Below are 23,084 nucleotides of genomic sequence, written 5' to 3' on the forward strand. Positions count from 1 at the left end.
GCCCTGCAGGAGGCTGCCCAGAGAGGTTGTGGAGTCTCTTTAAGAGCTTCCAACCCCACCTGGCCATTGTGCTCCAGGGCAAGCTGCTGTGGGTGCCCTGCTGGAGCAGGAGCAGTTAGACTGGATGATCTCTAGAGGTCTCTTCCAACCCCACCTGGCCATTGTGCTCCTGGGCAAGCTGCTGTGGGTGCCCTGCTGGAGCAGGGGGGTTGGACTGGCTGATCTCCAGAGGTCTCTTTCAACCCCCGCTGGGCATTGTGCTCCTGGGCAAGCTGCTGTGGGTGCCCTGCTTGAAGCGGGGGGGTTGGACTGGGTGATCTGCAGATGTCCCTTCCGAGCCGCCCCGCGGTGAGGCTCCGGGACCCATCCGCCCGCCCTGCCCTTCCGCCCGCCGCGGGAAGTGACGCTGGGCGGGGCCCCCGCGGAGCCGAGCTGCCAATCACGCCGCCGCTCACACCCCGGCCGAGGCCACCGACCAATGGGACGCCGGCTCCGTGCGCTTCCTGGCGGGCTCCGAGTGACGCGCGCCATCGCCAACCAATCAGCGCGGCGCGGGCGGTGATGGGCGGCGGGCGCGGCCCATGAGGCGGCGCGGGGGGCGGGAGGGGCGGTGCCCGCGAACATGGCGAAGACGTACGACTATCTGTTCAAGCTGCTGCTGATCGGCGACTCGGGCGTGGGGAAGACCTGCGCTCTCTTCCGCTTCTCCGAGGACGCCTTCAACGCCACCTTCATCTCCACCATCGGTGAGAGCCGCCCGGGGCTCCGGCACCGCCAGCCCAGCCCAGCCGGGCCCTGCCGGCCGGGGGTCCCGCTTGGCGCGGACGGCGGCTCCGGCCCCGCGCCCGGGAGCGGCTCCAGCTCCGCGCCCGGAGGAGTTTGGCGGCGACCGACGGGACACGGGAGCGGAGGGAGCGGGTTCGCTGCGGCCGCGGGGGGCTCTGGCTGCTGCTGGGTCTCCGTGCCTGGTTCGGGAGGGGTCACCAGCCCGGTACTGAGCCTCCCATTCTGGAGCGTTGATTTCCTGCCTGCTGCCCTGCGGGGAGGCAGCCTGGGGCCGCTGCCGCCGTGTGTGGGTCACAGAATGATAAGGGCTGGAAGTGACCTCTGGAGATGCGGGTCGGGTCCGTGGGCTTTGCTGCTGCGTGTGAGCCGAACGCACTCCTTCGCCGGCTGAGCTGGGGGTGAGGCAGAATCCGAGCGGGCGAGTTAGAGTAAGGGGAAAGCGTTCGTTTGGTTACCGGCAGAGGCTCGAAGTAACGCAGCTGCTTTCCCTTTCAGGTATCGATTTTAAGATCAGGACTATAGAGCTGGACGGCAAAAGAATTAAGCTACAGATATGGTAAGAGTTCGCTTCTGTGCTCGCCGGGTGCCTGTCGGGGCTGGGGGGGTGACATCCTTCGGTCTTTCATCGGTTTGCTACACCTCAGGAACTAAAGAGCGGTCCCAGGGCACCGAGAGGCTGATTCAGCTCGACTGAGTTAGAAGTGGAGCGCGGTGGTGTCGGTGGTTTGCATGAGCCTCTGCGTTTGCCTTGCAGGGACACGGCGGGGCAGGAGCGGTTCCGGACCATCACCACTGCCTACTACCGGGGAGCCATGGTAGGAGCCTGCCCCCGGCAGTGCCAGCCTGCAGGGGATGAGTGTGGGGCACACACACCGCTGCCTGCCAGCCTCTGGACTTAGCCTGGCTAAATATTTACAAGGGCAGCACTGTTTGAGGCAGTGCTGGAGTTGTGCTGGGACAGCAGGAGGTCCTGTGATGGCTTTTGCCTGAGCCCTGCTCCCCACACCCCTTGTCATAGAATCAGCCAGGTTGGAAGAGACCTCCAAACTGGGTGAGGCACTCAGTGCCATGGTCTAGTTGAAAGAGACCTCCAAACTGGATGAGGCTCTCAGTGCCATGGTCTAGTTGAAAGAGACCTCCAAACTGGATGAGGCTCTCAGTGCCATGGTCTAGTTGAAGGAGACCTCCAAACTGGATGAGGCTCTCAGTGCCATGGTCTAGTTGGAAGAGACCTCCAAACTGGATGAGGCTCTCAGTGCCATGGTCTAGTTGGAAGAGACCTCCAAACTGGATGAGGCTCTCAGTGCCATGGTCTAGTTGATTAGATAGGGGCAGGTGATAGATTGGACTGGATGATCTTGGAGGTCACCTTCCAACCTGGTTGATTCTAATCAACCAGACCATGGCACTAAGTGCTCCATGCAGTCATTGCTTGAACACCTCCAGGGATGGGCACTCCACCACCTCCCTGGGCAGCCCATTCCAATGCCAGTCACTCTCTCAGTCACACCCAGCAGACGCCAGTTGGCTGTCACAGGAAGCTGAGAACCAGGTCTTTGTTAAGTTCATAGATTCATGGGATGGTTTTGGTTGGAAGGGGACCTCAAGATCATCCAGCTCCATGGGCAGGGACACCTCCCACTGAGAACAGGTTGCTCAAGGTCTCATCCAACCTGGTGCTGAACACATCCAGGGAGGTTGTGGAGCACAGAAGCACCCAACGTGATCTTGGTGGGTGCTTCTGTGCTCCACAACCTCCCTGGGCAGCCTGTGCCAGTGCCTCACCACCCTCACTGTCAAGGCTTTCTTCCTCCAGCTGAACCTTTCTGTCTCCTCTTGTTCTCCAGGGCATCATGTTGGTTTATGACATCACCAATGAAAAATCCTTTGAAAACATTCGGAACTGGGTCAGGAATATTGAAGAGGTAACTTTGGTTGGTTGGTTTGTTTGTGTACTTAACTGAAGGCTCAAGATGCTGCTTCCTTCCCCTCAAAAGTTGTCCCAAAGGCTTTAGAAGTGTTCAGTTTCTCTGGAATTCATGTGCTGAAGGTTGCTTGGAGCATGAAATGGGTTGAAACTGGGCCAGTACCCACTGGGAGGCTGTGGTTATGGTGAGATCAGAGCCAGCAGTGTGGGCTGCAGCCCTCCCACTGGTGAGGAGCCTGGCAGATGAGGTTTCCACCACCAAAAGTGACCCAAGAGCTGTGCTTGTGCAGGATGCTGGCTGGGCTGAAGGGTGTGGGGGAGCCTGTAAAGCTGTGGGGGATGCTCAGGACCAGCTTCTGCATAGAATCAGTCAGGGTTGGAAGGGACCACAAGGAGCAGCCAGTTCCAACCCCCCTGCCATGCCCAGGGACACCTCACACTAGATCAGGCTGCCCACAGCCTCAGCCAGCCTGACCTTAAACACTTCTAGGCATGAGGCTTCCAACACCTCCCTGGGCAACCCCTGCCAGGCTCTCACCACCCTCTTGGTGAAGGACTTCTTTCTAATATCCACTCTGAATCTGCCCACCTCCAGCTTTGCTGCATTCCCCCCAGTCCTGTCACTCCCTGACAGCCTCAAAAGTCCCTCCCCAGCTTTCTTTTAGCCCCCTTAAGATACTGCAAAGCCACAGGAAGGTCCTCTGGGAGCCTTCTCCTCTCCAGCCTGCACAGCCCCAACTGCCTCAGTCTCTGCTCCCAGCAGAGCAGCTCCAGCCCTCTGCTCATCCTCATGGTCCTTCTCTGGACACCTTCCAGCACCTCCACATCCCTCTTGTCCCAGGGGCTCCAGAACTGGATGCAGTACTCCAGGTGGGGTCTCCCCAGTGCAGAGCAGAAGGTTGTGTGCCTCATCTTGGGTAATGTTTGTGTCAAACCACCTGAGCAAAGCCCTTTCCTTGCTCTCTCTCTCTGTCTCAGCATGCCTCACCAGACGTGGAAAAAATGATCCTTGGGAACAAATGTGATGCAAACGACAAGAGGCAGGTGTCCAGAGAGCAAGGGGAGAGGGTAAGTGCTGGAGAGTGCATGCAGTTGTTAACTTGGACCTCACAGGGTCCCATGGAGGCATTGGGCACTCTTCCCCTTGCTTTGGGTGCTGTCTCTGAGCAGAGCTGTGGAAGGTGTCCCAGGCTGTACCTTTCCTCACTCTGGCAGAAAGCTGAATCTGCTGACTGGGTCAGGATGTGTTGAGTGCAAAGCCAGAGCTGGACTTTGTCTTAGAAAAAGGCAGGAAAGAGCTGCTGGGGTCTGGCATTTGGGAACTGCCTCCTTTTTGGCTGAAAGCCACCAAGCCAAGGTAGGGGGAGTTGGCTGCTCTGGTGGCAGCTCTTGCCTAGTCAAGGCAGGGAAGGTGCCCTGCAGATACCACAAGACTGCCCAGGTAAGCTCTGCAAGGAAAGGGTTTAGAAGGCAGAGGAGTGGATTGAAATGTGTGCAGGGTGTGACCAGCAGAACACAGATCACAGATGTCAGGGGTTGGAAGGGACCTCCATAGATCATTGAGTCCAGCCCCCCTGCCAGAGCAGGACCAAACCATCCAGCTCAGGGCACACAGGAAGGCATCCAGATAGGGCTTGAAAGTCTCCAGAGAAGGAGACTCCACAACCTCTCTGGGCAGCTTGTACCAGTGCTCTCACAGTGAAGAAGTTCTCCCTCATGTTGAAGTGGAACTTGGTGTGCTGTAGTTCATACCCCTTGCCCCTTGTCCCATCACAGGGTGCAAGTGAGAAGAGTTTGTCCCCTCCCTCTTGGCCCTCAGGTATTTATAAACCTTGATGACAGTCTCCCACCCCTGTGTCCAGCTCAGGGGCATGGCCCAGGCAGATGCTGCTAGGAGAGAGATTTAACTCCTGAGTCCTTCACGTGGTTCTGCTGGACTCAGTCCCCAAGCTGCTGTGGGGGATAGGGCCAATGTGTTCTGATTAGAGCAGCTCCCCACCATTACCCAGCTAACACCAAACCTGCTTTTGTGCAGCTTGCTGCCAGCTTTGGGATTAAATTCATGGAGACCAGCGCCAAAGCGAACATAAACATAGAGAATGTAAGTACTGAGCTCCCCTCGGGGCACACAAGGGCTGGGGGCACTCAGCCCTGCTGCTGGCTGCAGAGCTTGGGGGTTAGGTGCTGCAGAAGTGTTGTCCAGGGCCATGTCCCTGTGTTCTGAGAGTCACACAACGATAGGGGTTGGAAAGGAGCTCTGCAGATCATCCAGTCCAACCTCCTTGCTAAAGCAGGGGCAGCCACAGCAGCTTGCCCAGGGTTTGCAGTGTCCAGATGGGTTGGAATGCCTCCAGAGATGGAGACTCCACCACCTCTCCAAGCAGCCTGCTCCAGGACTCCAGCACCCTTCAGTTAAGGAAGTTATTTGTGTTTGGATGGAACTTCTGGTCAGGTTTGTGCCCCTTACTCCTTGTCCCGTTGCTGGGCACCACTGACAAAGCCTGGCCCATCCTGACACCCACCCTGTAACTCCCTTCATGCATTGATAAGATCCACCCTCAGCCTTCTCCAGGCCACATCCCCCCAGGTCCCTCAGCACTGCTTCATAAGAGGTTTTCCAGTCCCCTCATCATCTTCATGGCTTTTTGCTGTGCCCTCTCCAGCAAGTCCCTGCCCACCTTGAACCAGGGAGCCCAGAACTGGCCAGAGTGCTCCAGGTGGAACCTCAGCAGGGCAGAGAAGATGAGGTGGAGAACCTCTCTCAACCTACTGGCCCCACTTTTGATGCACCCCAGGATTCCATTTGCCTTCTTGGCCACAAGGACTCATTGCTGGCTTCTGACCATTCTGTTGTCCACCTGGACACCACAGCTGCTTTCCAGCAGGTCAGCTCCTCACCTCAGAGCAGAGCAGAGCCAGCTGTGTTAGAGCAGCACCCTGGAAACCTCCCCCTGTGTCTCCACCTTCCATAAGGTGGTCGACAACTGCTGCTGTTTCCTCACTGTTGAGCCCTGGCAGTGCCCCACTCCGGGTGCCCTGTGCTGCTGTGGTTTCAGGTTCAGGAAGGAGCTTAGAAACAGAGCATTAAAACCTGAAGTGGGGAAAAAAATGACCCCAAACTTTGATGTTCTTCACCAGTTCAGCATCTGCAGAAACCCAGGGAGGCAGCTTAGTGCTAAAAAAGCATTTGGGAGCTGTTTTATTCCTTGGCTAAGGTTTGCTGCTTTACCTCTCACAGGCGTTTTTCACCCTTGCAAGAGATATCAAAGCAAAAATGGACAAGAAGTTGGTGAGTAGCCCTGACTTGGCCCAGACTGGATTGAATCAGGATGGGGGTGGGGGAGGAAAACCCCCAGGAGAAGGCAAACAGCATCTCCTGTGTCAGTGTATGAACAACAGTTTGTTGTTGTGTTTGATGGGGGATGTACTGAGGGTGAATTTTTAGTCTGGACAAGCCAGGCTCTGACCTTGGCCTACAAAGAGCTGTCTCAGCCTCTCAGCAATTAGCTGCAAGGGGAGAGAGTCTCTGGATCCAGGCTGTCTTTCACTGGCTCTGTTGGGAGCCAGAGGTGGAGCAGCTTCATGACCTTCCTTGCTGTCTGACAAATGAAATCCTGTAAATCAGGCACATGGGGGAGGCCCCTTCCTGCTTCAGGAGTTGTCTTCAAACTGCTGTGGCTGAAAATAGGTCAAGAAGTGGTGGGAAAGAACTTCTGTGGAAAGATCCTGAGAAGCAGTTGGGTCCTGTCTACTGTTGTAGAATCAGTCAGGGTTGGAAGGGACCACAAGGAGCAGGCAGTGCCAACCCCCCTGCCATGCCCAGGGACACCCTACCCTAGAGCAGGCTGCACACAGCCTCAGCCAGCCTGGCCTCAAACACATCCAGCCATGGGGCCTCAACCACCTCCCTGGGCAACCCCTGCCAGGCTCTCACCACTCTCCTGCTCAACAACTTCCTCCTCACCTCCAGCCTCACTCTCCCCACCTCCACCTTTGCTCCATTCCCCCCACTCCTGCCACTCCCTCACAGCCTCAAAAGTCCCTCCCCAGCTTTTTTGGAGCCCCCTTCAGGTCCTGGCAGGCCACAAGAAGGTCACCTGGGAGCCTCCTCTGCTCCAGCCTGCACAGCCCCAACTCTTTCAGTCTGTGCTCACAGCAGAGCTGCTGCAGCCTCTGAGCATCCTCCTGGCCCAAAACAACAAACATTTGAGTGAGTTTGCTCAGTTTGCTCCTTAGGAAGTGAAGCTGATGAAGGTTTTATTCTGCCTTTACTGAGCCTTCACACATCCCCCCCACTGTGACCAGAGCTGTGCTGTCTGGGTCTGGCTGTCAGCTCTTGAGTGTTTCAGCAGCCAAAGACATCCTGTCGTTTATTTTTAGTCCCAGCTATCTCTGAGCTCACAGAAGGCAGAGGCACAGTGTGTGGTAGCTGTAGATGTGGTTGTCTGGCTGCTCACAGAGGCTGCAGTGAGGCTCAGGCCAGCAGTCAAAGGCTCCTGCTGCTTCCAGCAGCGCGTTTGTGCCGTGCCAGGCTTGATGCCACGGCTCAGAAGTAAGGATGCCAGGAAACTGTGGAGTACAAACAAGTGACTTCAGATTCTTTGCGTCCTCAGGAAGGCAACAGCCCTCAGGGCAGCAACCAGGGAGTCAAAATCACCCCAGACCAGCAAAAGAAAAGCAGCTTCTTCCGTTGTGTTCTTCTGTGAGGGACACTGCCTTAACCTTGAGCTCCTGGCTCGAGCTGCACTGGACTGTGCCTGTTCTGAGTGAGATCTCCTCTGTCTGTGGACTTAGCATTCTCAACCCTCTGTCACTCTGTGACCAGCTGAGTAAGAAATTGGTTTATCTTTTAGCACCAGTCTGACTCTTTAGTTTTGGGAGATGGAAACCAAACCTTCACCTCTTGTCAGCTTGCCACTGGGGCATGCTTCTTGTCTAGCAGAGGGAGTACAGATCAAACCTCGACCTGTGGTTGAAAGCAACTTTTGCTTGCCAGGCTTGGGTCGTTTTGTTTGCTTCTGTTCTGGACCCAATTTGGAAAGGTTTTTAAAGTTGTGGATGACAAAAAGGAAAGTTCAATGCCAAGGTTAATAAAGCACAGCAGTGTGCACATGAGGTACATGTGCTGCTCACCCACCTCCTGCAGGGGGCCTGGTGAACGACTGCATCGCCCCGCTTAGGTGAGCAGGACGAGGCTCTACCTTTCAGAAGGTAGGAGGAAGCTTCCTGCAGCTCCGCTTCTTTGCTGCTACAGAGAGAATCTTGGATCTGCCTGTGAGGCCTTCAGTTGTGCTCCTGCAGACAATCCACGAGGGGAGTGAAGTTTCAAAGGAATCCTCCTGAAAGGAATCTCTATTTTTGATAAAAACCAAAGTGTGCTGTGACTGTAACAGGTCCTGACCACCAGGAGCCACCTGATCCGTGCCAGACCTGACCCCAATGCAATGCTCCAGCTGCTCCCAGGAGGTGCTGAGTCCTGGTTTCAGCAGGTGATGGCTACAGTGAGGCCTCTTTAGACACATGGAACAAGCGATGATGGCTACAGGGGGTCCTGTGCAACCACTCTTGAGTCTGTGCTTAGAGAACCAGACCCCGGTTCAGGCAGGGGCACCCACCCAGAGTCTCTAACAGCACCATGGGTGGCTTTTTCCTTCTGCAGCTGGCTCCAGGTCTGCCATGATGTAGTAGCTACTTAGGAATGGTGACAAGAAAATGTATTGCACTGCTTCCAGTTGTGTCTCCTCGGGCACACTCGCTCACATATGCAAATAAATGTTGCACAGCTGAACACTTGCTGCAAACAGACTCTTTTCGAGGTGAGACCTGCTTGGCTGCTGCCTTCACATCCCTTCGGCTTTCAGGCAGCAGCAGTGCAAAGGATCTTTAGCCCTCAGTGGAAAGGTTCTCTGTTGTATTTATTGCTATCAGCAGTCTCCTGCATTCCAGTAGATAAAAGTGGAGCTCCTGGGCAGCAGCTTTGCTCCGGAGCTCCTGGGCAGCTGCTTGGCTCCGGAGCCCCTGGGCAGCAGCTTTGCTCCGGAGCTCCTGGGCAGCAGCTTTGCTCCGGAGCTCCTGGGCAGCAGCTTTGCTCCGGAGCCCCTGGGCAGCAGCTTTGCTCCGGAGCCCCTGGGCAGCAGCTTTGCTCCGGAGCCCCTGGGCAGCAGCTTTGCTCCGGAGCCCCTGGGCAGCAGCTTTGCTCCGGAGCCCCTGGGCAGCAGCTTTGCTCCAGAGCTCCTGGGCAGCAGCTTTGCTCCGGAGCCCCTGGGCAGCAGCTTTGCTCCGGAGCTCCTGGGCAGCAGCTTTGCTCCGGAGCTCCTGGGCAGCTGCTTTGCTCCGGAGCTCCTGGGCAGCAGCTTTGCTCCAGAGCCCCAGGGCAGCAGCTTTGCTCTCTGTTCAGAAGCTGTAAGCCTGACCCAGACTGACAAAAGGACCAGTAAGAGCCAGCTGCATCCCAGTCTGCTGTGGAGTGGTGGAATTCTGGTGTGGTTTAATTCCAGGGGGACATCCTGGCTGTGTCCTGCACCTCACTGGAACTGTTCACTGTGCTTTGTTTACGTCGACAGCTGCACTTAAGGGTCAAGTTAAAACTGATTCTGAAGTGAATGTTAATTTTCTCACCCACTTTTGTTTCCTTCAAGCCTGTGTGGTATTAAACCGTGGCCTCAAAGCAGCACTGCTGAGTGGTGCTGTGGTTACAGATCTGTCAGATTCATGAGCTGAACTGTACAGATCTGCAGCTGGCAGTGGGGCACAGCAGGAGTGTTGCCTGTGTCTCTAAAAGTGGAAGAAAAGGGCATTTTGCTGGCTCATAAAGATGCATTTTATGAGGCTACCAACCTCTGGTTACCTTTTAACAGCTTGCAGAGCACACACTGAGCTCTGCTCCTGGTTAAAATCATCTGCAGAGCTTTGCCCTAACCAGAACCTTATGGTGGTTGGGGGTTTGTTTACTTGTGGCTTCTCAGCTTGGGGAGTTGGTGAACACTGCACACAGATGTAGGATAACATCACAGGAAGCTACTGGAGAGCCTTCCAGGGAGTGTGGTTGAAGCTATGTCTGGAGGTGAGGATGCCTCTGAAGGGAGACTCTGTGCTTCCAGAAATCAGAGAGGCAGAGCTGGGGAGGTGATGAAGGCATGGCCTGGGTTTTGTTTTCCTACACCAAACTGAGCTCTTTAAGGAGTTGTTTCTGGCTCAGGCAGTGTGAATTGTCTCCCACCCAGCCTTGCACTTCACTAGAACCAGGCTCACTTCTCCAGGTGAGTGGAGCAGGAGGTGCTCAGGCTATGTTGGCATCTCAGGCTGCCCTGGTGCCAGTGTCTAAAGTGATAACTCAGCTTGAGAGGAGCAAGCAAACATCAAGCTGCAAGTGGATAAAGCTTGAAGCATGGAATTGATGTTTCCACTCCTCGCTTTGAGCTGCTCTTTAGCATCCAGAGCTGACTCTCTCTTAGGTGAACACCTTTTGCTCAACCTTCTGCTGGCTGTTGCCTATTTCTGTACCCAATTTCCAGCAAGATTCCCTTTCACAGCCTGATTTTACTCCATGGACAACATTCTTGCCTGATCTCAGGAAGTTTCATTCAGCTACTGTGACTGCAGCCATCACTGCACTTCTGGGGGGGATACAGATCACACAGGTATTCAGCCTGAGCAATGTGAAGCCTAAAATGCAGCTGTAGGACCAGGAGAAGGTTTAAAGCTTCAACTCTTTGGCCTCATGTTGTTACAGACAGAAATCTTGGGGCAGTCCAACGTGGAGTTGATGTTTCCATCACATCACAAAACCACTCTGGGGATTTAAGTTTGAAAACTCAATGGCAAAAGAGGTGCTGCATAAGTGGCTGCAGTGTGTGTTTGGAGCTTGCTTTTAATAGGGGGTTGGAGGGAAGGGGAAAGTCTGAAGCTGGATGTAAAAATGATTCAAAACTTGAGGGGTTTCAGCAGCTCTGCGAAGCAAACTCTGCCTGCTGCACCTTGCCAGGGTCAGGCTGCCACTGAGGTGTCAGGGGAATCAGTTCAACGTTTGGTTTGTAGAGAAACAGCCTCCCTGGCATGGATGAGTCTCCTCCTGTCCTGGGGCTGACCTTGCTTTTGAGGCTGGCTGAGAGCCTTTTTGATAGCCTTCACCCTCTGGGTAGCTTCTCTGGCCCTAAGTGGTGGAACTGCTGTTTGAATGCTTCTGTTGCCTGGCTCCTGTGTGCTGCCAGGCACAGCAGAAACGTTTCCCTTGACACCAGAGCCTTTAGACTCCTTCCAGCCTCAGATTTATCAATCCTATGGATTATTGTCAGGCTCAGAAGTATTTGGTCTCTCCTTCCCTGTGAGATGTTACTGATCAGCCTGCTGAAACCTGGCAAGGGGGTGATGGTGGTGGTGGTGTCTTTGGCTGGTGATCATGCTCAAAAAGCTTCCCCAGTTTCTTGTTCTCTTGGCCATGAAGTGTTTGGGGGACTGTGGTGGAGAGGAAATGGCCAACGAGGATGAGCTCTGTCCTGGAAGCTCCTGGGAGTTGGGAAGCAGTGAGGACTGACTCCTGCTTACATTTCTGGGGTCACTAAAGGTCTGCTCAGCACAGGAGGGTGCAGTTTGGTTCTTTCAGGCTGCCTTATTTCCCTCAGCCATCTCTCACTGTTCCTGGGGGGGGGGCACAAGCTTGATGGAGCTCTGGAGCCTTTCTGTGGGAGCCACATGCTCAGCTCTGAGCTTTAGGGCTGTGGTTTGGAGGCAGCTTCCTGCATCCCAGGAGTTTTTGTTTGGTTTAATGCCTGTAAATTGTGGTTTTAGAGTGCCCACTTTTGGCTGCCACCTTCCCCACCTTACAGCTGCTTTCTGAGACACTTCTCATTGTTCCCCCCCTCACCCTCTTTGTATTCAAAGCCCAAAGCTGTTGTTTATTACAGTCTGGATGTTTTTACTCTTGTACAGGACCCTGAGCACTGCAGAAATAAAGTTCTTATGAAAAGAAGAGTTTTGCAAACTGAGTTTGTCAGTCTCATGGTTCCTGTGTGGCAAACGGGGGGGGGGGGGTGTGTGGTCTGAAAATAGGCAAGAACCTGAGGTGGGTTCTTCTGTCCTTGAAATGTGTTGACTTCTTGTGATCAGTCCTGAAACAGAGCTCTGCTCTGTGCTCTTCTCAGGACCTGTGATGGATTCTGGGACAGGCTGGGAGAATGCTTCAGCAAACTGATTTACTGGACAGGGTGAGGGAGCTGAGGGGGTGCAGCCTGGAGGGGAGAAGGCTCCAGGGGAACCTCAGAGCTGCCTGCCAGTACCCAAAGGGATCCTACAGGGAGGCTGCAGAGAGACTTTTCATGAGGGTGGCTAGAGACAGGCCAAGGGGGGAATGGTTTGAAGCTGAATGTGATCTTTGATCCCATTCTGTGCTTCTGTGCTCCACAACCTCCCTGGGCAACCTCTGCCAGTGTCTCCCCACCCTTCCCAACCCTTTCCCAACAACCAGTTTCAGTCTCCCCTCTGCCAGTCTAAAACCATCACCCCCTTGTCCTCTCATTACAAGACCTCTTGGTCCTCTTTGCTCCTCTCATCGACTGCTCTCTTGAAGGGTCATGTGAGGTGAAGTGAAAGTTGCTGAAGGTTCCCCAAGTGCTTCCCTCCAGGTGCTTCAGCTGGGATCAGATTCGGATGTGAAATGTGCTGTTCAAAAGAGGAAGGATTGGTCACTCCCCTGGCACTCCTCTCTCCAGAGGGGATTCACCACCCTCCTTGGACTGCAACAAACTGGGAACTTTTGTCTTGCAAAGCACTTGTTCAGAACAGGATTCAATAAGCACAAGATCTGAGAGCTGCTTTGTTAAGACATGAGTCAGAGAGCACCCTCAGGCTGCTGCACATTGAGCTGGTCTGTGCTTATCAGTGAGGCCTCACTGCTAATATTAACTTCTTAAATTAGAGCACTGTTTGTCATGGCAGAAGTACAGGGGAGGGTCAAAGAGCCAGGCAAGAAGCCTCCACACTTCTCCAAGCATCTCTTCTCCCAGTCTTTGTGGTGGGCAGCTCTACTGGAAGCTGCAAAAGCAACTGGACCAGCAATGGGGAGAGGGAATTCTGCCCCTCTGCTCTGCTGAGACCTCACCTGCACTGCTGTGTCCAGCTGTGGACCCTCACCACAAGACAGACATAGAGAGGGTCCAGAGGAGGCCACAAAGATGATCAGAGGGCTGCAGAACTTCCCCTGTGGGGAGGGGCTGAAGGAATTTGGCCTGTTCAGCCTGGAGAAGGAAAGGCTCCAGAGAGACCTTAGAGCTGCATTTCAATATCTGCAAGGGGCTTACAGGCAGGCTGGGGAGGGGCTGCTTAGAAGGGCCTGTGGGGGTAGGATGAGGGCAATGGTTTGGAACTGAAGCAGGAGAGATTGAAGTTGGGCATCAGGAGGAAGCTCTGCACAGTGAGGGTGTGGAGAGACTGGAACAGGATATCCAGGGATGTGTTTGAGGCCCCATCCCTGGGGACGTTTAAAATCAGACTTGACTTGGCCTTGGGCAGCCTGCTCTGGTTGGAGATGTCCCTGCTGAGTGCAGGGTGGGGTTGGGCAAGATGCACTTTAAAGGGTCCCTTCCAACCCAGTGCAGTCTGTGTGAAGCTGTGAGTGCTGAGCAGCTGCAAACCACAGACTTCAGAGCCTTCTAACAGCAAAAAGCAAACCCTAAGAGCAGTTTCGTGTGAGGCACTGACAGCAAATGAAAAGCAAAGCTCACCTGAGGAAATCTGGAGCTCTCACTATCATGTGCTGAAAGTCCTCCAGGGACAGTTTGCCATCATTGTCTGCATCAGCTTCATAAATCACCTTCTCACAGACAAGGTTGACTTCTTCTGGGGTAAGTTCATTCCTGGTTAATTTGTTCACAGTCTTCTCCAGGTCTGCTTTGCAGATGTAGTCATCGTTGTTAAAGTCTGCTGGGGGAAGCCAAATGAATCCTGAGTGACCCAAGTCAGCATTTTCCATGGCTTGCCCTGCCAAGACCTAATAGGTTTGGTGCCCCAGGGCCAAGCAGAACTCTCCAATCAGGAATCAACTGAACTGTCTTTGATTGTCTGAAACTTCAATAACAGGGGAAAAAAAAATGCCTGGCACCAGTTCTTCTTTTCAGCCAGAGGGGGAACAATTGGGAATTGGCAGTCAAATGGTAACCAGCCATGGTCTGGTGGCTAAACACAGGCTGGCCAGCAGGGAATCACTCTGGCTAAGCACTGCTCCTCATCTGGGTCGAGGCAATGCCAAGCACAAATCCAGGCTGGGCAGTGCCTGGCTGGAGAGCAGCCCTGAGGAGAGGGACCTGGGGGTGCTGCTGGAGGGGAAGCTCAGCAGGAGCCAGCAGTGTGCACTTGCAGCCCAGAAAGCCAAGCAGAGCCTGGGCTGCAGCAGCAGCAGTGTGGCCAGCAGGGCCAGGGAGGTGATGGAGTACTGCATCCAGTTCTGGAGCCCCTGGGACAAGAGGGATGTGGAGATGCTGGAGAGTGTCCAGAGCAGGGCCAGGAGGATGCTCAGAGGCTGCAGCAGCTCTGCTGTGAGCACAGACTGAAAGAGTTGGGGCTGTGCAGGCTGGAGCAGAGGAGGCTCCCAGGGGACCTTCTTGTGGCCTGCCAGCATCTGAAGGGGGCTCCAAAAAAGCTGGGGAGGGACTTTTGAGGCTGTGAGGGAGTGTCAGGAGTGGGGGGAATGGAGCAAAGGTGGAGGTGGGGAGAGTGAGGCTGGAGGTGAGGAGGAAGTTGTTGAGCAGGAGGGTGGTGAGAGCCTGGCAGGGGTTGCCCAGGGAGGTGCTTGAGGCCAGGCTGGCTGAGGCTGTGGGCAGCCTGCTCTAGGGTAGGGTGTCCCTGCCTCATTTAGTTGCTGATCCACAACCTCCCTGGGCAACCTGTGCCAGTGTCTCACCAAGTTTTGCAAAGAACTTCTTCCTAACACCCAGTTTCCATCTCCCCTCTGCCACTTCAAACCCACTCCTCCTCCTGCTGTCATCCCAAGCCCTTGTCAATACTCCCTCCCACCCCCCCCGTAGCCCCCTTCAGATACTGGAAGATGACTCCAAGGTCTCCTCAAAGCCTTCTCTTCTCCAAGCTGCAGAGCTTAGCAGCTCTTACACACTGCAGCTCCTTTCAGCTTGCACATTTTGCAGTCAATCCTAACCCCCAGCTCCAGGAGAGCCCAAAGGACAACCAGGAGCAGCTGTTTCCAGGGCCCAGGGCAGGCATTTCCATGTTGCCTCACTTGGGAACCTTTTGCACCCCCAGGGGAAGCTGCAGGGTTCCCTCCCCACCACCCCCAGCCCTTCTCCAGTCTCTCACCATAAATTTTGAAAGCATAATAAGCTTTCAGGTCTCTGGGAGCCATTTCACTCAGCACTGAGAACATGTCCAGAAAGTCATCTAAGGTCATGTTGCCATCTCCGTGCGCCGAGAAGACCTCTGCGATGCGCTGCCGGAAGGGATTGTCCTGGCAGTGGAGACAGCAGCAAGGGGAGGTCACCTCCAGGAAGTCTTTCAGTGTGGAAAGAATCCATGGAATCACAAAATGCCTTCTTTAGGTGGTAAAGGACCTTTAAAGCTCATAGAAACACAGAATCAAGCAGGTTGGAAGAGAGCTTATCCAGCCCAGCCTAGCACCCAGCCCTGGCCAAGCACCAGACCATGGCACTAAGTGCCCCAGCCAGGCTTGGCTTCAACACCTCCAGCCACAGCCACTCCACCACCTCCCTGGGCAGCCCATTCCAGTGCCAATCACTCTGTCTGTCAACAACTTCCTCCTAACATCCAGCCTGAACCTGCCCTGGCACAACATGAGGCTGTGTCCCCTTGTTCTGTGTGCTCTCCTGCAGGTGTTCCTGGTTTGCAGCCACACAGCTTTCATTTCAGGGCCATATGCTGCTTCCTGGGGCTCTGTGCCCACCGTGGCTCTGCCATGCTACCTCAGACAGGCTGCTGAGGCCACCTGTGCCTCACTACCTCCCAGGGCCTGCCAGCATCACAGGGCTCCTTCCTCACAGGCTCACAGATGTCAGGGGTTGGAAGGGACCCACAGAGATCATCCAGTCCAAGCCTCCTGCCAGGCCACCAGAAGGTCTCCCTGGAGCCTTCTCTTCTCTGAGCTGCACAACCCCAACTCTCTCAGCCTGGCCTCACAGCAGAGGGCTTCCAGCCCTGCCAGCATTGCTGTGGCCTCCTTTGGCTTATCTCCAACAGGTTAACTTCCTTCTGCTGCTGAGGGCTCCAACGTAAGCCACAACTGGAGCAGGACTACTTTTACTGCAGCCTCATTTTGGCAAACACAAAGCTCTTGTCTGATGCTGTGTCAGGGGCAGGCACAGCTGCAGCCTCCTTTAACCTCTGTGCAATTTCAAGGAACCACCTAGAAGCTTCCAGAAAGGCTTCCCCCCTCCTGCCCCACCTTCCACAGCCCAGATTTCTTTGTGTTTCAGCCTCCCAGCAATTAGTAGGGGATGAATTATTAAAACCAGAGGGGTAGGTGATGAAACTGCAGTATGTCACTTGACCCCAGCTGCTGGTCCTTGCTCTGTACCTTCAGCTCTGGCATGCTGCCAATGAGTTGATAGGGAAGTGTCACCTCTGGTCCGTGGGTGTAGTCGAGTGGAACGAGCTGTGGGGCCAGGTCTCTGTACCTGTAAAACAGCCTGGGGCAGAGAAAGGGAGGCTGAGAATCAGAGAGCCACAGAATCAGCCAGGTTGGGAGAGACCTCCAGGCTCACCCAGCCCAACCTAGCACCCAGCCCTGCCCAATCACCAGACCATGGCACTAAGTGTCATGTGCAGTCTGCAGCAGAGGAGGCTCAGGGCAGAGCTCATTGCTGCCTGCAGCTGCCTGCAGGGAGGCTGTAGCCAGGTGGGGTTGGGCTCTGCTGCCAGGCAAGCAGCAACAGAACAAGGGGACACAGCCTCAAGCTGTGCCAGGGCAGGTTGAGGCTGGATGTTAGGAGGAAGCTGTTGTCAGAGAGAGTGATTGGCATTGGAATGGGCTGCCCAGGGAGGTGGTGGAGTGGCTGTGGCTGGAGGTGTTGAAGCCAAGCCTGGCTGGGGCACTGAGTGCCATGGGATAGTGGATTAGAAAGGTTAGGTGCTAGGTTGGGCTGGCTGAGCTTGGAGCTCTCTGCCAACCTGCTTGACTCTATGACTCTACTGCCAATACAGAGATACAAACACATCCTACACAACAGAAATATACATAGAAATAAATAAGATAACCACAAATGCATCCAAACCCACAGACATTTGACAGCAGTATCTATAAATCTCTAGAGATATAATAGTCTGCAACTGGAATATATACACAAATGTATCCTTATCTATTTCCAGACATCAACAGATATAAACTCTCCAGCAGAGACTTCATACACAGCTCATAATTCTGTCTCTCAGACACCTGAGAGGATTTCTGCCTTAGAGAAGCTCAGAGGTTGCTTTCCATTTGGTGTCAATCCACATCCAATTCCTCTTTTCAAGCATCTCAACCCCCTCTGGAGCTTTGCCTTTGTCGCCAGCTCCCTGCTGGGCACACAAAATGCCCCTGGGACTCACCTCAGGATTTCTTTCCTGGTGAAGAATGTGCAGTCCTGTGAAACCAAGGAAGAAACCAACACTTAGAGACTACTGACAGCACGCAGTGCCCCAAACCTTTGCAGTGCAGTGTCTGCAGTGGAGCTCTGCTGTGAGATGTGGCCAAGCATTAATAACTCTTTGGTGTAGAATTAGGAGTAGAATCATACAATCAGGCAGAGTTGGAAGGGACCACAAGGAGCAGGCAGTGCCAACCCCTGCCATGCCCAGGGACACCCTACCCTAGAGCAGGCTGCACACAGCCTCAGCCAGCCTGGCCTCAAACACCTCCAGCCATGGGGCCTCAACCACCTCCCTGGGCAACCCCTGCCAGGCTCTCACCACTCTCCTGCTCAACAACTTCCTCCTCACCTCCAGCCTCACTCTCCCCACCTCCAGCTTTGCTCCATTCCCCCCACTCCTGCCACTCCCTCACAGCCTCAAAAGTCCCTCCCCAGCTTTTCTGGAGTCCCCTTCAGATGCTGGCAGGCCACCAGAAGGTCCCCTGGGAGCCTCCTCTGCTCCAGCCTGCACAGCCCCAACTCTTTCAGTCTGTGCTCACAGCAGAGCTGCTGCAGCCTCTGAGCATCCTCCTGGCCCTGCTCTGGACACTCTCCAGCACCTCCACAGCCCTCCTGTAATCCAGAACTGGATGCAGCACTTTTCTAAGCCTGGGAGAATCAAACAACCTCACTGAGATCTTTGCTGTAATTTAGTCCTACCCTACTTAGCCAACTCTTAAAGAGCTGATCTAAACCCAGCCCTCACTGCTGTCCTGAGTCCCATCCTGACCAACCACTTGCTTTGGTTTATACCTGATATGCATCCAGCTGCTCCGGAGTGAAAACGGTTTGCTTGTTGCCCATTTCTGCCTCCCAGTGCTGACTCTTCCCATCCCTCTCTGCCACCTCACCCCACCCCCTCCGAGGCACCTTTATAGGAGGTCTGATACCCAAGTTATTAAAGGCTGCAACAATGAGCTGCAGGTAGAGCAGGGGATCAGGTAACCTCCCCCCCTGCTCAGCAGGCTGCAAAGCATCAGAACAGGAGCATTTCATCCAGCCCCCAGCCTGGCTGCTTCAGGCTCCTGTCCAGCATCACTCACCTGTCTCCTGTGTGCACAGCAAAGGCTCAGGTTACACCATTTAGCCCAACAAACGGACAGCTTCTGGTGGCTCTGGAGCAGCAGGCAGGGCTCAGGGATGCTGTGTTCTGGTGGCTTGGGAGCTGCCCTCCCCACCACGGCTCTGGCTGTCGTCTACCTGGGCTTCAGCAGAGCCTCTGACACTGTCTGCTGTAGCAAACTCTTGGCCAAGCTGGCAGCCCAAGGCTTCTAGGATCATGGAGCCCAGCCTGGCACCTAACCTTTCTAATCCACTGCCCCATGGCACTAAGTGGCCCATGCAGACTCCTCTTCAACACCTCCAGGCACAGCCACTCCACCACCTCCCTGGGCAGCCCATTCCAGTGCCAATCACTCTCTCTGCCAACAACTTCCTCCTCACATCCAGCCTGAGCCTGCCCTGGCACAGCTTCAGCCTGGGTCCCCTCGTTCTGTCCCTGGCTGCCTGGCAGCAGAGCCCAACCCCACCTGGCTACAGCCTCCCTGCAGGCAGCTGCAGGCAGCAATCAGCTCTGCCCTGAGCCTCCTCTGCTGCAGGCTGCACCCCCCCAGCTCCCTCAGCCTCTCCTGGCAGGGCTGTGGGTGCCCTGCTGGAGCAGGGGGGGTTGGACTGGATGAGCTCCAAAGCTTCCAACCCACACCGTGCCGCGAAACGCCCTCCAGGGTCACGGAGTCCAACCCAGCACCAAACCCTGGCACTAAGTGCCCTCTGCAGCCTCCCGTTAGACCCCTCCGGGGACGATGACTCCACCGCCGCCGCGGGCAGCCCATTCCAATGCCAATCCCTCTCTGTGCGGGCTCGGAGCTGTGCCCCTCTGAGAGGCAGAGGCCAGGCCGGTGCCCGGTGCCGCGGTCCCGCCGTGCCGCCAGGGGGCGCCGCAGGAGCGGCGGCGGCAGAGCCATGGCGGATTACGAGGCGGTGCAGCGCGGACCGCTGCGGCTGAAGGGCAGCGGCGGGGCCGTGGGAGCCGGCAAGCGGTAAGGAGAGAGAACCGGGGCCGGGGGGGACACACCGGGAAGGGCAGCGGCGGGGCCGTGGGAGCCGGCAAGCGGTAAGGGGAGAGAACCGGGGCCGGGGGACACACACACCGGGAAGGGCAGCGGCGGGGCCGTGGGAGCCGGCAAGTGGTAAGGAGAGAGAACCGGGGCCGGGGGGGACACACACCGGGAAGGGCAGCCCGCAGCGGGCCCTGACCGCCGTCTGCCCGCAGGAAGAAGAAGAAGGCGAAGGAGAAGGCTCAGATCCTGGAGCAGATCGTGAGCAGCAAGAAGCAGGAGGAGGAGAAGAAGCGCGGCCTGGACAAGCGGACCCCGGCGCAGGTGGCCTACGAGAAGATGCAGGAGAAGCGGGTAAGGGCTGCCCTGCCGCAGCGCATCCCTTGCGGGGCTCCGGCGGCGCTAATACAGCCCCAAACCGAGAGGCGGCCCTTGAGGGGCTGCGAGCGCTGGAAGTCACCGAGTCCCTCTTGTGTCTTCCTGCAGCAAATGGAAAGGATCCTGAAGAAAGCCTCCAAAACCCACAAGCAGCGAGTGGAGGTGAGCCGGGGCAGCTCCTTTGGCTGCGGCTGGTTCGTGCTTCTCAGCACGCAGCTGTCCTAAACCGCAGCCATAACCTTGCGTCCGTGCACTGTAAGGCTTTAATAGAGCCGCAGGGATCCAGCCTGGGTGGGCGGGGAGGCTCTGCCCTGTCCTCATGCAACAGCCTTTGTTGTCAGTGGTCTCTTTTTATGCCCTATTCTATCACAGAATCATTGCTAACGCTGAGAACAGGTTGGGTTTTCCTTATCAGATCTAAGAATGGGAGGTGTCTCTTCCACGCAGGTCTCTTTTTATCCGGTGGTCCCTCTGGTGGTCTGCAGTGATGAAGTAAGGGGTCTGCCTCAAGTGTCCTTTCCATGAACTCCAAACTAGGAGTGTCCTTTGTTTAGCCTGGAGAAGAGGAGGCTCAGGGGTGATCTTATTACTGTCTACAACTACCTGAAGGGGCATTGCAGCCAGGTGGGGGGTGGCCTCTTCTCCCAGGTAACCAGCAATAGAACAAGGGGACACAGTCTCAAGTTGTGCCAGGGTAGGTCTAGGCTGGATGATAGGAGGAAGTTCTTCCCAGAGAGAGTGATTGGCATTGGAATGGGCTGCCCAGGGAGGTGGTGGAGGCACCGTCCCTGGGGGTCTTCAAGAAAAGCCTGGATGAGGCACTTAGTGCCATGGTCTGGTTGGTTGGATAGGGCTGGGGGATAGGTTGGACTGGATGATCTTGGAGGTCTCTTCCAACCTGCTTGATTCTATGATTCTATGACTCTTCCTCTGTTTGCTCATGCCAAAGGCTGTCTCTTCCACCTGCCTCCCTCCTCCACCAACCTTTCTAGTTTCTAGTTATTTATTGCTGTTATCCTAAGCCAAGTGCATAGAATCATAGAATCAGCCAGTTTGGAAGAGAGCTCCAAGATCATCCACTCCAACCTATCACCCAGCCTTATCCAGTCAACCAGACCATGGCACTGAGTGCCTTATCCAGTCTTTTCTTGCACACCTCCAGGCACAGCCACTCCACCACCTCCCTGGGCAGCCCATTCCAATGCCAATCACTCTCTCTGCCAACAACTTCCTCCTAGCATCCAGCCTGAACCTCCCCCAGCAGTTCAAGTGAAACCTCCTTTTGTTCTACTTTGTGCCTCTTGCCCCTGGTCCTGTCGCTGGGCACAGCCCAGCCCCAGCCTTATGACCTCCTACCCCGGCACAACTTGAGACTGTGTCCCCTATACTCTTGTGATGGCTGTGCAAGGAGGAGTGCAGCCCCATTCAACCCCCCCCCCTTCCTCCCTGTCTGTGGGCTCTTGCCACGATGTGATCAGATCAAGCAGACATTTCTCACGCAGCCTTCCTGCAGCAGAGGAACTGTTTGGCCTCCGTGAAACAACAGGAGCAGGGAGGCAGAGGGGCTGGTGGCTGAGCAGCAGCCATGGAAGCAGCAAACACTAAACATCTCCTTTCCCCTTCTCTCCCCTAGGACTTCAACAGGCACTTGGATACCCTGACTGAGCATTATGACATTCCTAAAGTCAGCTGGACGAAGTGAAGGGACTGCTCTCTGGGGCTTTGGATCAGGGCTCGGGTTATGTCCGTGCTGCACTGCGCTGCCATCTCCAGCTCTGTGCTCTCGGTGCAGTTTGATTTACCTTCTGAGTGTTTACAGCTTTGTACTGGTTTGTTTCACCTCTTTATTTCTTTAAAACCAAATAGTCAACAAAGTTTCTGTGTGGCTGCTGAGCTCTCATTTGTGGAGGTGGAGGGGGGTGAGCTCTCTATGGAGGTGGAAGGAGGCTGAGCTCTCATTTCTGGAGGTGGAGGGGGGTGAGCTCTCTATGGAGGTGGAAGGAGGCTGAGCTCTCATTTCTGGAGGTGGAGGGGGGTGAGCTCTCTATGGAGGTGGAAGGAGGCTGAGCTCTCATTTCTGGAGGTGGAGGGGGGTGAGCTCTCTATGGAGGTGGAAGGAGGCTGAGCTCTCATTTCTGGAGGTGGAGGGGGGTGAGCTCTCTCTATGGAGGTGGAAGGAAGGTGAGCTCTCATTTATGGAGTTGGAGGGAGGCTGAGCTCTCATTTCTGGAGGTGGAGGGGGGTGAACTCTATGGAGGTGGAGGGAGGCTGAGCTCTCATTTCTGGAGGTGGAGGGAGGCTGAGCTCTCATTTCTGGAGGTGGAGGGAGGCTGAGCTCTCATTTCTGGAGGTGGAGGGAGGCTGAGCTCTCATTTCTGGAGGTGGAGGGAAGCTGAGCTCTCATTTATGGAGGTGGAAGGAGGCTGAGCTCTCATTTATGGAGGTGGAGGGGAGGTGAGGCTGCGATTTTTAGTGCTTAAAGCGAGATTAAGGCCAAACTCCAGATGAGAAACCTTCCTGTACTTGTTTTGATGCTAACCCCCTCTGAGAGCCTGGGGGTCTCACACAGCCTAAGCTTCACTTGTGAGCGTTAGGAAGGGCAGAGCGCCTCTCTGGCGTGTTTCGGGGGTGTGGCTTTGCTGTCACTTGTAACGACCGCGATGTAACTCATTAAAACGCTGCTTTCATCCTTGCTTCTTTCGGTGCTGAGTTACCTACCGAGCCAGGAGCTGTGCCCTGGCCGAGCCGTTTGCGTGGCTGTGCTGTGCCTGCCGGTAGAGTGCTCACTCCCTTTGTTTCTTAACGATTCAAACGTGCCTCTTAAGCCCCAAATACTCTTCTCACACCTGAGCATTGTCCCTCTGCTCTTGCTGGTTGGGTTCTAAGTGCTCAGCCCAGCCCGGCCAAACCTCCCCCCAGCGGCTGCATCCACAGTATCACAGTGTCACAGTGTCACAGTGTCACCAAGGCTGGAAGAGACCTCACAGCTCATCAAGTCCAAGCCTTTAGCACAGAGCTCAAGGCCAGACCATGGCACCAAGTGCCACGTCCAGTCCTGCCTTGAACAGCTCCAGGGACGGCGACTCCACCACCTCCCCGGGCAGCCCATTCCAGTGTCCAATGACTCTCTCAGGGAAGAACTTTCTCCTCACCTCCAGCCTAAATCTCCCCTGGTGCAGCCTGAGGCTGTGTCCTCTTGTTCTGGTGCTGGCCACCTGAGAGAAGAGAGCAACCTCCTCCTGGCCACAACCTCCCCTCAGGTAGTTGCAGACAGCAATGAGGTCTCCCCTGAGCCTCCTCTTCTCCAGG

At 55.3% G+C, this 23,084-nt stretch overlaps 3 protein-coding genes and 1 long non-coding RNA gene across 4 annotated transcripts; 3 read left to right on the plus strand and 1 right to left on the minus strand.

The window, feature by feature from the left end:
- Positions 1-616: 616 nt before the first annotated feature.
- On the plus strand, positions 617-8,501 carry RAB8A (RAB8A, member RAS oncogene family). The gene is made up of 8 exons (XM_064174745.1): positions 617-746; positions 1,282-1,342; positions 1,541-1,601; positions 2,634-2,711; positions 3,692-3,781; positions 4,749-4,814; positions 5,952-6,002; positions 7,327-8,501. The coding sequence occupies exons 1-8, from the start codon at positions 623-625 to the stop codon at positions 7,417-7,419; spliced, it is 624 nt and encodes a 207-aa protein (XP_064030815.1). The 5' UTR covers positions 617-622; the 3' UTR covers positions 7,420-8,501.
- Positions 8,502-11,741: 3,240 nt separating this feature from the next.
- Positions 11,742-19,617, minus strand: CIB3 (calcium and integrin binding family member 3). The gene is made up of 6 exons (XM_064174746.1): positions 19,567-19,617; positions 17,261-17,295; positions 16,248-16,359; positions 15,017-15,164; positions 13,432-13,630; positions 11,742-12,370 (listed from the first exon to the last, which is right to left on the minus strand). The coding sequence occupies exons 3-6, from the start codon at positions 16,260-16,262 to the stop codon at positions 12,349-12,351; spliced, it is 384 nt and encodes a 127-aa protein (XP_064030816.1). The 5' UTR covers positions 16,263-16,359; positions 17,261-17,295; positions 19,567-19,617; the 3' UTR covers positions 11,742-12,348.
- Positions 19,264-21,649, plus strand: FAM32A (family with sequence similarity 32 member A). Its single transcript, XM_064174744.1, has 4 exons — positions 19,264-19,379; positions 19,613-19,751; positions 19,884-19,937; positions 21,409-21,649. Exons 1-4 carry the CDS (start codon positions 19,303-19,305, stop codon positions 21,475-21,477), a joined length of 339 nt encoding a protein of 112 aa, XP_064030814.1. The 5' UTR covers positions 19,264-19,302; the 3' UTR covers positions 21,478-21,649.
- Positions 21,650-21,880: 231 nt separating this feature from the next.
- On the plus strand, positions 21,881-22,462 carry LOC135191994 (uncharacterized). Its single transcript, XR_010308887.1, has 2 exons — positions 21,881-21,916; positions 22,033-22,462. It is a non-coding gene; the product is annotated as an uncharacterized LOC135191994 (long non-coding RNA).
- The last annotated feature ends 622 nt before the right edge of the window (positions 22,463-23,084 follow it).

This window comes from Pogoniulus pusillus, chromosome 41 (assembly GCF_015220805.1).
Source record: "Pogoniulus pusillus isolate bPogPus1 chromosome 41, bPogPus1.pri, whole genome shotgun sequence".
NCBI classification, from domain to species: Eukaryota; Metazoa; Chordata; class Aves; order Piciformes; family Lybiidae; genus Pogoniulus; species Pogoniulus pusillus.

Bases quoted from the DNA above. Each gene is read 5' to 3' on its own strand.
- RAB8A (XM_064174745.1), top strand. From the start codon at position 623: ATGGCGAAGACGTACGACTATCTGTTCAAGCTGCTGCTGATCGGCGAC. The intron at 2,712-3,691 runs GTAACTTTGGTT...TCTCTGTCTCAG, and splicing joins GGGTCAGGAATATTGAAGAG to CATGCCTCACCAGACGTGGA. The intron at 6,003-7,326 runs GTGAGTAGCCCT...TTGCGTCCTCAG, and splicing joins CAAAAATGGACAAGAAGTTG to GAAGGCAACAGCCCTCAGGG.
- CIB3 (XM_064174746.1), bottom strand. The intron at 13,631-15,016 runs GTGAGAGACTGG...GGCTTCCCCCAG, and splicing joins TTATGCTTTCAAAATTTATG to CAGACTTTAACAACGATGAC. The intron at 12,371-13,431 runs GTGAGCTTTGCT...TCTTTTGAACAG, and splicing joins AGAGCTCCAGATTTCCTCAG to CACATTTCACATCCGAATCT.
- FAM32A (XM_064174744.1), top strand. From the start codon at position 19,303: ATGGCGGATTACGAGGCGGTGCAGCGCGGACCGCTGCGGCTGAAGGGC. The intron at 19,380-19,612 runs GTAAGGAGAGAG...GTCTGCCCGCAG, and splicing joins GCCGTGGGAGCCGGCAAGCG to GAAGAAGAAGAAGGCGAAGG. The intron at 19,938-21,408 runs GTGAGCCGGGGC...TCTCTCCCCTAG, and splicing joins CCCACAAGCAGCGAGTGGAG to GACTTCAACAGGCACTTGGA.